This window comes from Microtus ochrogaster, unplaced genomic scaffold (assembly GCF_000317375.1).
Source record: "Microtus ochrogaster isolate Prairie Vole_2 unplaced genomic scaffold, MicOch1.0 UNK16, whole genome shotgun sequence".
In the NCBI taxonomy this organism is placed as follows: Eukaryota; Metazoa; Chordata; class Mammalia; order Rodentia; family Cricetidae; genus Microtus; species Microtus ochrogaster.
The window spans coordinates 161209-173384 of record NW_004949114.1 but is presented as its reverse complement, the minus strand read 5'-3'; the positions used below and the strand labels follow the sequence as shown (position 1 = coordinate 173384).

The following is a 12176-nucleotide window of genomic DNA, read 5'->3' as shown; positions in this document are numbered from 1 at the left end:
GGAGGTGGGGGGCGGTGGCGGGGAGGAGGCGGAAATCCTCAATAAATAAATAAATTAAGAAAAAAAAAAAAAAGAAAACTAAACTGTATGTGACTTATTGGGAAAGCACGCTGACCTGAGTTTCCTCACAAGGCTGGAAGGAGAAGTTTTGCAGGACTCTGACAAGAGCAACTTTTATGCTCATGAGAGCAAACCTCATGCCAAGGCAGTTCCTGGGTCCACTCCCAAAGGGCTGGTATGTGTAAGGATCGATGCTGTCCTGGTTCTTCTTGCTGAACCTGGTCCCACAGGAGTAGATGAAGACAAGTTAACAAAGCATAAAATTCATAGCAGTTCCTTGTTTGATATCTCTTACACATACACACAGCCTTAGTAGGCAGGATGCAACTTGCCTGGGCTGTTTGTGGAAATTCTGCTTGGGGCCTTTTTAAAAGTTAATTTTTGACAGTTCTTAGTTGTATACAATACACTGTGATCCCATTGCTTCCATTCCATTCCTCCCTACTAGTCACCTCCTATTTTCATACCTCTTTGTGTGTCTTTGAGTGTGTGCTTGTGTGTGTGTGCGTGTGAGTGTGTGTGGTGTACTATCCGCATACACACACAAGTTTTTTTTTATAGGAAGTCACAGATGCTGTGTGCCTACAATGGCAATGGCCATGTCTTGTCCAAGAGACAGTGTATTGCATACCTCCCCACCTTCTAGCCACTACAGTCTGTCCTCCCTGTCTTTCATGATGTTTCCTAAGCATTGGCATATGAAATATATTGCAGAAATTTTAGGCTACAGGACTCTCCCTCTCTCTTTACCACGGAGAAGCTTATAGTCATTCTGAGATGACGTCAAAGATGTTCAAAAGAATATTTATGTATTATTTATTTTTGAGATAAGGTCTCACTGTGTAGTCTTGGCTGGTTTGAAACTCTCTATATAGACCAGGCTGGCCTTGAGCTCAGAGATCTACCTGCCTCTGTCTCACGCGTGCCAGGATTGAAGGCATGTGCCACCACACCCAGTTTAAGAAAATTTACCCTTAAACAAGTAAAGCGCATTTAGCCCAGTGATATGTTCATAATCTGACATACAAAAATGAGGCCAATAGAAGGAAAGGATGTTCTTCCCTCAAGTACCACTTTTTCGGGCCACATGCTCATTGGGTTCAGAGGATACCACAACTGGAAGTATGGTATTGGAAGTTTGTTTTCCCTTTGCCTTGTATAATTCTCTCCTTTCTGCTCAATTCTTTCTTTGACTATTTTCCCAGTGTTTATTTTGTTCTTGCTAGCTCCCTTCTTTCTTCCTCGACTCTCCTTTCCTTCATTCATTTCCTTCTCTGTTTCTTCCATCCTTTCCCTTACCTCCTTGTATCTCTTTTCTTTTCTCTCTTTTTCTATCCCTCTGTTCCTCCCATCCCCCTTTTCTTCTGCTGCTTCTGTTTCTTCCCCATTCTTCTGCTTCTTCCTACCTCCCTTCCTTCTTTATTGAGTACTTAAGTCAGATATCTTAGAAAATATACAAAGCCACTCCAGTGTGGTACCATCAATGTTTTTCTTTATATGTGTCCTTGGGCATTGTATAGTCCATGAGAAGATACATTTAATTTAAATTTGATATTTTTTAAATATTTAAGAGAAGAATAATGATTTTAGAAGGGTGATAATTGTTATGTGGTTATGTATTTCAAACTGTAACATATATTTTGAAAGAGATTCTCAAGTATTTATGGATTGTATGTTATACATACATACATACATACACACACATTCTATGTGACAGCTGAGAGAGAGTTGTGGATGATGTGTGTGGAGCAGCTGACATGGATGAATGGTTGCTGAGCACACAGAGATCCATTTATAATGCTGAACATATAATTTCTATCTATTACTCTTGGACACTTGTCAACCATTCTCTCTATAGACTTACATTAATATTTGGATTTTTATCAGTGCTTGGAGTATTCCATATACGAAGTAGGCATATGTAATTTGCTTCACTGTTAAAAATTCATCATAAATATAACCAATGATTCGTGCTTATATAGTCTCAATACTACAGGAAGTAGAATTGCTGAGACTGAAGGGAACACATAAGTCATCTAGAATGCATCAACCCCTCTTGAAACCCTCAGTAAACATTATGGTGGCAGCAAGCATGCCACAGCCACTAAGGCATGTATTCTGACAGTGGAAAATCCATATCAGTACATATCTGGATCACAACTTTGATTTTTAGCCTCAGTGCTAAGACTTCTATTCTCTGCTTTGGTTACCAAACAGGAGATCAAGAAAATAGTATATTTAGATTTAAAACTATGACTGAAGGCTGACTTTGACTCCAAAATTTTCAGGAGAATCTGCTTGAGGCATCTCCAAAAAAGGACGTTTCTAGATGGGCATGTGACTTTGCCTTAGAAGAGTCACTAAGTATATGGGAGCTGGCTAGGATGACAGCTTGAGACAGGAGTGTGAGAAGCCATGGGCTCCACTGTCTTCTGAAGGGCTGCTGTAAGCATAATGGAGGAGGGACTCCAGGCCCACAGTGACACCACTGCAGCCAAATAGAAGATCTAGGTGGCCGTGTCTAGTCAAGTGAGAGATGCAGATGTTCTCTAAAGGTGATGGGGACAGCTAATGGGAATGGCAAGGAAAGTCTGAGATGAATGAAAAGTATATTATAAAACATAAGATCGTGCTGAGAAAATAATGGCGATGATATTCTTTCTTGAAAGTTTACATAGACAGAAAAAACAGGCAAGTAGAGATACAGAGACACAGACAGACAGATTGTTGTTTCTACAAGCATATCGTTAACACCACGAGACAACAAGTCATGCTTCAATTAGTCCAGTCTTCGATAGTGTCTCTTTCCAGGGTCTTTGTACCTTTCAGGGCGGAACTCCTCAGGCTCTGGCCAGCACTTTGGGTCTTTGTGAAGAGCATAGGTTGGTACCATCACCACAGTCCCTTTGGGAATGAGCACCCCATTGATTTCAACATCTGTCTTACAGATCCTCTCAAGTCTCCCACCAACTGGATACAATCTGAGAGTTTCATTCACAACCATGTCCAGATACTCCATCTGGACCAGGGCATCATATGTAGCAGGTGCCTGGATGAAAGGAAAGGGAGAGTGAGGGGAAGAGGAGGAGGGAAAGAGATTAATTAATATTTTGAATTAATTTTCATCTATGGAATATTGCTGAAGTGTTTGGAGTTCCACAGAATAACTGCTATTGATAAAAAACTTTACCATTTATTAAGTATTTCTTTTTCGATATAGGGTTTCTCTGTGTAACTGTCGTGGAACTAACTCTGTAGACCAGGTTGGGTTCAGACTCACAGAAATCCCTCTGCCTTTGCCTCCTGACTGCCAGGATTACATGTGTGCACCATCACCACCTGGCATTTTAATAACTCACGTTCTTTAACCTGTTCAATAATCCATTGAGAAGCAATCCTTTAGGATAATCCCAAATACAGGGTTTTGAATCCTCTGCATTACCATGTAATACTTTTTCTTTATTATGCCAGGAACCATTACTAATAGATTATGACAATTACACTCAACAACAACATGCCACAGTTAGTGTTATCTTTCTGCAGAGAGGTCACCTATATATGTGAAATTCTACAAAATACAGATGAGAGTCAATTGATGACCCACATATTAATCCACACAACTTCGAACACCTGTTTTTTTTTGACAAAGAAGCAAAATACATCAAATTGAAAAAAGAAAGCATATTTAACAAATGGTGCTGACATAACTGGATATCAACATATAGAAGAATGAAAATAGACCCATATCTATCACCATACATAAAACTCAAATCCAAATGGATCAAAGACCTCAACATAAAGCCAGCCACACTAAACCTTATTCAAGAGAAAGTGGAAAGTACACTTGAACGCATTGGCACAGGAGACCTCTTCCTAAATAGAACCCCAGAAGCACAGGCACTGAGAGCAATAATTAATAAATGGGACTTTCTGAAACTGAAAAGCTTCTGTAAAGCAAAGGACACGGTCAACAAGACAAAACGACGGCCTATAGAATGGGAAAAGATCTTCATTAACCCCACATCAGACAGAGGTCTGATCTCCAAAATATACAAAGAAGTCAAGAAATTGGTCATTGAAAGAACAAATAATCCAATAAAAAATGGAGTACAGACCTAAACAGAGAATTCTCAACAGAGGAATCTAAAATGGCTGAAAGATAAACTTTCATAGCTACTACAGCTCATCAAAGAAGGCCCCTCTTTACCTCAAATGGAGATCATTGTAAGAAACTGGACACAATATAGAGATCAATGGATCATAGATACATCTACACTACAGCTCCTGCACTTACAACTCAGGGAACATGGAGAATATGAGGTTGGTAGAAAGATTGTAAGAAGAAATTTGCTGTGATACAGTCTTTCTTAGAAATATATGCATAAAGAAGACCAGAACAGTGGCAATATAAATGGACTTGTGAATGCATGGAGATAATTTCACATGGTTCCACTCCTAGGCAAACAACTTCAGGCAACTAATAACTTTTGGAGGAGGAAGAATTAGCCTCTCTCAGAGATGAACTCTCTTATTGGTTGTCAAATGCAGAGTATTTACATATATAACATATATACACAAACAACAAAAATGAGTTCAGCAGACTGTGTGTATGTGTACTTACATAAAAACATTTGTATATATTTATGTAACAATAGTAATCAAAAGAGGGTTATCAACTTGAGAACTGGGCCATGGGAGAAGCATGGGAGAGGCTTGAGGAAGAAAAGGGCAGGAGGAAAAGTGATGCAATTCTTTTCAATTAAAAATAGTCTAAAATTAAATAAAAGCATGCAACATGGTTGTACAGCAAAAAGCAAAAACAAAAACAGTAAGTGATCTAAGGAGGTATTAACAGTCTATTCTATACTAAATACAACAAAAGACAGATAAAGCCATTGCTATCAAATGCTCAATTCTGACCATGATAAAAATCACAGTGAGAACAGGATCCATTACTCAGTCCTGTTCTGTGTTGCTGGTCCGGCCTTCTGGCTGTTCCTTCAGGGCTTCCTGTGAGCTCTGAAGAGAATGACAAACCAGACAGCCCATTTCGCAGACTACATATCCTCACACCCCACAGCCTCTCAGTTTTGGTAGATTTGTAAAGACCAATGTGGGTAACATGTGACTATTACTTTATGGGACTTTTGGACAGATCGTAATGTTGGGTTAAGAGTTTGACTCAGGCCACCTATGAGTGGAGAGAGATGTGCAGGGCAGAGCTAAATCAGTCTGCCCAGCTCAGCCCAGCCAAGGCCAGTAACACTCAGACAACAGTGTGAGCAGGCAACAGCACACTCCACAACATCAGCAGAGCTGACAACCCCAACACTTGAGTAACCAATGCTCACATTTTCATGCCACTGTGATTTTGTGGTTGTCTCTTGGTAGTTTTTAATGACAGATAATGAAAGAAGATGTACCAACATTCATCTATAAAGATGTTACAATCCTAAAAGCAGTGTCTGGTGCCTGTTTCCCATTCACTCATCTCTTCAGATCTTTCTTAAATAGAACTAGAAAAAGAATCAATGCTTATCGCTCTGTGCAAAGATTCTCACCTAATGTGAAAAAGAGCCAGACTGCCCATTCCAGGTCCCATATCCTCACCTTATTGGGTAGAGCAACATCAATTTTATCCTGCAGTTTCTTCTGGACATCAGGGTGAGTGGCAAGCAAATACATAGCAAAGGAAAGAGCGCTACTGGTGGTCTCATAGCCAGCAAAAATAAAGAAAACAGACTGGGCCACAATCTCCAGATCAGATAAACCTGGAGGGAAAGGGAAAACATTTTATTTCACGTATTTTTACATTGATTGATTGATGTGTGTGTGCAGAGTCTAGCAAGCCAAAATATGTGTTTAAAAGTTAGAGGAGAACTTGCAAGAGTGAATTCTATTTTTGTACCATTTGTGTCTTGGGGTTTGAACTCAGGTCTTTGGGCTTGGCAGAAAGTGACTTTACCTACTGAGTCATTTCATCGGTCCAGGACATACATTTTGGGTGAAGGAGGTGAGTATAAATCATGGCTTAGATGAGGAGCAACCCAAAGAAAAATTACAAATCTCTACTGAGAACATGAAAAGCAATTCAGGGTCGTATCAGGCTTATTTTTAATTCCCTGACAAGGGGATAAAAGTCATTTTAACACAGTTTCCCTAAGGTCTATGTTTCCCTTGTCCATCTGCTCCTCATACCAACACCCTTAACAGCACCATACTTTTGCAATCTATAGAGAAAGCATGTCTACTTAGTATGGCAGTGTCTTTAGCACACCTCTGGATGACTGGGTATGATTATAGAAAACATCTACATGTTTTCTTCAATTTATTTCCTCTCTTTGTAAGAATAAAAAATTTCTAGTACTTCTTTACAGACAGATAAGTATGGCACATTTAACCTTTAATTCTGCTTAATTAAAAAATTATTATGTGTGCATGAGGTTATGTGTGTTTGTGAATGTGCATGTGAGGGTATATTAGTAGTGTGTGTATAACTGTTTGTGAGTCTGTATAAGTGGTGTGTGTGTGAGTGTGTGTGAGTGTGGTATGTGTGCGTGTATATGAGTGTGGTTTGTGTATGTGGTGTATTTGTATAAGTACTTGATGGTGTTGGGGGCAAGAGCAGGATGTCTCACAGACGTCAGCAGAACTGTCTAGACACTTGACTAGTCATTGTTCACATTCTTATGGCACTGTGATTTTATGGATGTCCTCTTCTGTCATTTTCTTTGTTATTTCCTTGTAATAGGGTCTTTTACTGACATGGAAGCTTTCTTTGTCAGCTGTACTGGCTAGTCAGAGTTTAATGTTCCCTCTGTTTCTTCCTTCAGAAGCATGGGGACACATGTCCAACCATGCCTGGCTTTTTATATAGTTACTGGGGATTAAAATTCAAGGTCTTGTGCTGTGTAGCAAGTGTTCTTAACTATTGACCCATCTAGCCATTCCCAAGAAATCTATTTTTATAAATAAAATAGGGAATCACATTTTCCCTTAGAAAAAATGAAATTATTCTTGGTAAAGTCTAGCTTGAAACACTTTGAATGAGCATCAATACAAAGGCTTGAGTGTATGGAACATTACTAGATCTGTGAACTAAATACACTTTAGGTAATCCAAGTCAGTGGTATTAAAAATACTCAAAGTGTAGTCAGTAGACTCACAGCAGTTAGGGAAAGTGAAATACAAAGTCTCAAAGCAAGCTTACATTTCTCAAACCAAAATAACAACTTTGATGTGGTGTGATATTCTCATGAACAATCTTCCTTGATAAACTAGAATTACTAGTCTTCCCAAATGGTTGATAACAGAAGTTATGCTAGGTAAGAAGCTACAGAGGTGGTGATTGACCTTATTCTAAACAATAAACTAGTATAGCTGGAGAAAAAAATCGCCAGAAGAAGGAACATTGGGCATGGAACACACAAAACACGTGTCCATAAAATAAGGTTAGCAATGCTTATTTAATCACGGCTGGATATCATCTGCTTTGTATTCCCCCTCCCCACTCTTCTCTATGTTTCAGCTCAGGACCACACAGCTCCTGAAAACAGCTGCTCTCCCTCTTGGGTTTTAATCTGTACAGTAGCTCAGCTCAGTTAAGCACTAAACAGTTAGGCATTGGGCAAGAGGTGGAGTGGGACCTTTAGAAATAAACAACCTGCTGACATTGCAGATTCAAAACTGAAAAATAAACGGTGGAAAATGAATGTTTGCAGAGTTTATAGAGCTCTTGTTTGCTAACTATGATGTATGTGGTGTTCTCAGTGGGAAGATGGCCAGTCAGATTCTTTGTTTTAGTGAACATGAAGCTTATGTTATTGTTTTGGCTTGAATGTCAAGTGCCCCCTCAATCTCATTTGTCTGCTCAATCTCATTTGTCTGGACACTTGGTCTCCAGATGGCGATGATGCTTGTGAAGAAGGCTGTAGCTTCCTTGCAAGAACTGGGTTGCTGGGATGGAACCTTGAGGTTTGGTAGCCTGACTACACTTTCTGGTCACTCTATGCTGTTCCTGTGACCATGCCTAATCCCATGTGTTGTAAGTCTCCAAAAATGAATGAACTATCAGCTTGAACAAGTCAAACTAGACTCTCTCTCCTTTAGATTTATGATTCTCACAGCAATAGGAAAATTACCAGTGCATAAAAGTGAGGTGCAAAAACTCATAACTTTGCTCTCTCTGTAGTAGCCAAGCAGAAATACAAAGCTCTTTAATTTTAATGGATCAATATTTAATTAGTTTAGAAAGGAATTAGGAGTTCATAAGCAAGGGCTTATACACTGAACAAATGTCATTGAATCTGTGTTTCAGTGTAAATTATGATGGGAAGGGAACAGGATTAATGTATGATTATGATTATGTGGGGGAGAGAGAGAGAAAGAGAGAGAGAGAAAGAAACAGAAGAAGAAGAAGCAGAAGAAACAAAAGAAGAAGAAGAAGGAGAAGGAGAAGGAGAAGGAGAAGGAGAGGGAGAGGGAGAGGGAGAGAGGGAGAAGGAGAAGAAGAAGTTGGAAGATAAGAGAAGGAAGAGAATGGGGAAAGAAGAAACAAAAGAAGAGAGAAAAAAAGAAAACAATGAAACAAAATGGCAGATAGCTGTCTCTCCCTTACAATGGGACTCCTAGCTGCATAACATAGGATGGAATTAGAAAGCCATCATTCTCCAACTATCACTGCAGTGGTTCCTCAAAAGCCATCCACAATGAGAAAATGAGTAGATAAAAAACTACTAAGAGTGGTGGGATATGTGTCTAGTCCCAAGGCTTTCTCCACCTATTCCTTATCAACTACACAGGAAATCAAAGCGTGGCTATAAATCAAGGTTTCCAATGACCATCACCAATGTGGGGCTGTTCCTTTTGCTCCATGTCTAGATACAAATCTCCAGGCAGAACTTTTGACTCAGTGGGTCTAGACGAGGCCCAGATGGTATTGGTTCTGTTGCATGAGATGCAGAGACCACTGATGACCTCCAGTTCTAAATTGCATATGCATGGCTTCCCTTCAGGCTTTGAACACAGTAACAATCCTGTGCTTTTAGAAAGTTATTCTGGCTGAATATATAATATACACAAACATGTTATTCTGTATTTTGCAGAAATATTCATCTGCCTGGGTAACCCCTTGCCTATTTCCAGAACAAATATCTGTCTTTGTGGTTCCACATCAGTAGATACTATCTTTGCTTACCGTGATAAGGCTCTTTGTCTTTGGAATTCTGGGAGTTGATCATCAGCTGAAGAAAATCCAATCTTTGCTGAAAGAAAATAGTTTTGGAAGGTGCAAAGTCAGTTGTGTGGTCAGAGAGGGTCACAAGTGCAGAACTAGCTATGCTTCTGAAAAAAATTATTTATTTCAGACCAGAAATCTCACTAGAGTACTAGATCTTGGAGAGCAGCATGCTTTTTTTGTGTGAACTCTGGCTATGTGTCCAGCAGCTCTGGTCTTTGCTATTCTTGACCCGTTAGGTCCTCAACAGTCCTGATAGTCTCCTTCCATTCACATGTGTGCTCACACAGAAAGAAGTTCTGGACTTTAGTCTACGTCCTTCTATATGAACCATTTCTGTATAGAGGAAACTTGTGCCATTTCCAAATTTCATCAGTAGTTTTGGGCTGAGCATCTTGAAACGTCCCAGCAAGTAGTATCTTGAGGTTTATCTAGTCTTGTCCCTAGATGGTTGGATGTCCTTATTTTGGAACCCAGGCCGTATGTAACAAAGCCTGGATAACGGGATAAGCCTGGTGCCCACTTCAAGCCAGAAGAAGCTCAGATTTAGTTGAGACCCAGCCAGGCAGGTTGACACATACTTGTATTCCCAGCTTTTGGGTCAAGATGTCTGAGAAGAGGCAAAACTGCACAGTTATATCATGTCTCCAAAAATTAAAAGCTAAAAATAAAGCAGACACTGAATGGCACCAGATAACTTAAAATAGATTTTTCTAGGGAACATTTATAAAATAATAGGTTTGGAACTGAAGTTTTACCAGTGGGTGAATTAAAGTTCCTGAAAAGTAGTGTTTAAATAGAAAAGTTTTTCCTTTTAGGAAAGGATATGGTAACTTTTGCCTCACATTTTTTAAAAAGATCATTCTTATTTCTGTTTTTCTGTGTTTCTGTGTGGGTGTGAGCATATGTGAGTGCAGGTGCCCATAAATGCCAGAAGTGGGGACTGGAGTCCATGAAGCTAATGTACAGGATGAGATGAACCCTAAGCCTCACTAAAATGTGGGCACTGGAAACTAAATTCTGCTTCTCTTCAAGAACAGGCAAACTGCTAACTGCTGAGTCATTTCTTCAGCCATCTCATCTCATTTATTTAAAAAATTATGTTAAGTCATACTTAAAAAATAAAAAGTATACATATCAATGGGCACAATAGGGTTTGATACATATATACATATATTTACATGCTAACATACAATGTAAGCTGTTCAAATCAGGTTAAACATATTTTTCAGATGTTTATTCTTTATTTATGATAGAACACTCAAGTCCATTCCTCTAATAGTCTTTGAAAATTTTAAGATAGCTCCAATAAACATGGGAGTACATCTGTCTCCTACACAAGTTTATGTTATTATTTGACCCTTATTATTATATCATTATATGAACAGCAGGAATGTGGCTGGAATATATGTGAGTTATAATTTTTAGATGTTTGCTCATCTTTCCCTCCTGGTGTGAACTAAGATCACAGAAGACCTTAATCCTTGAAGAAATGAGCCATTAATAATGGCTGATAACCTGGGATCTCCTGATCTAACACTGAAGTGACAAATTCTGTTCCCAACATGTAGCTCTATCGTAGGGTTGAATTGGATACCCAGGACACCTTGGGCCATTGTTCAAGGAGATGTGTTTGCCAACTATGCATATGGCCGCTGAGTTTTATCCTCAGCACCAAGGAAATTATAAACTTTAATTTTTTTGAGTTATATCCTTAAAGTTTTCCATAATCCCCTTAACTAATTTATAACCTCACAAATGCAAAAAATTTTTCTGGCATGTGAATTTCTCATCTCAAAAATATTAATTTAATGGTAGTTCAGTCATAATATGTATCATTTGATTCTAAATGCTTTCATCTTGACTTATTTTAACTCTCTATTCCCAATGCTTTATTTTTTTTTAAATATAAAAATTCCTCTGTTCTTAACCTAGTCTAATTTTTAAAATTATGTGGAACATACAAACAAATGCCTTAACATTTTATCAATAAATGAATAGCCTCGTGTGACCAGTTATTACCTTTTCTTTATCTCGCATGCGATTCTCTTTCATTTGTTCTACAGAAGTTTTAAAAAAGCTTATGACATCATTTGGAAACACGGTCAGTTTGAGTGCATCATATACTGGGATAAGGAATGGAAAGAGTACTAGAGGGGAGAGAAAGGAGAAACCATGGTGAAAACACACAGTGTACCAGGAACAATTACATTTATTCTGACACTCAAAACATCAAAAGTTAGTAGGACCTCAAGCAAGCCTTCCCATTTTCTCAGGTTCCAGACCACTGGCTGGGAAAGGGCACTGACATAGAGGTGATATCAATGGTGCCTGCTGAATGGTTTCAGGGTTAAATTCCTTGACCTCTCTCCCTTGACATGTTGGATCAAGGTCTTTTTGGATAGATCAGGCTTCAGTCCACTGCTCAAGAAAGAACTTTCAAGACTGGTGAGATGGCTCAGTGGGTAAAATGCTTGCTTTGCAAGTGTAAGGATCTGTGTTCACTTCCCAGAACCTAGGCTAAGAGCCAAGTGCAGTGGCTCAGCAATGGCAAGATGAGAGGTGGAGACCATGAATTCCTGGAAGCTGAACAGCCAGTTATCCCAGCCTACTTGGTGAAGTTCCAAGCCAGTGAGTATCTGTTTCTGACAAGGTGGAAAGAATGAACAATGACATACAAGTTTTTTTTTTTATTTTTTTACCTGCATGTAAGAGTGTGGATGTGGTGTGTACATTGTAGACACATAGAGATAGGCAGGTAGGCAGATAAAGGCAGGCAGACATAGACACACACGCACACACACACACACACACACACACACACACACACACACACACACACACACACACACAAACAAACTGATTCCTTGATCTAGAGCCA

At 39.1% G+C, this 12176-nt stretch overlaps 1 protein-coding gene across 1 annotated transcript in view; it reads right to left on the bottom strand.

The window, feature by feature from the left end:
• LOC101996465 (cytochrome P450 3A13-like) overlaps window positions 1-12176 on the bottom strand; it is a 33366-nt gene that overhangs the window by 6854 nt on the left and 14336 nt on the right. Inside the window, exons 8-12 of the mRNA XM_005367062.2 lie at window positions 11318-11445; window positions 9257-9323; window positions 5671-5831; window positions 2883-3109; window positions 116-278 (exon numbers count right to left, since the gene is read on the bottom strand). Coding sequence (XP_005367119.1) covers window positions 116-278; window positions 2883-3109; window positions 5671-5831; window positions 9257-9323; window positions 11318-11445 — 746 coding nt within the window. The remainder of the gene's footprint in view (window positions 1-115; window positions 279-2882; window positions 3110-5670; window positions 5832-9256; window positions 9324-11317; window positions 11446-12176) is intronic.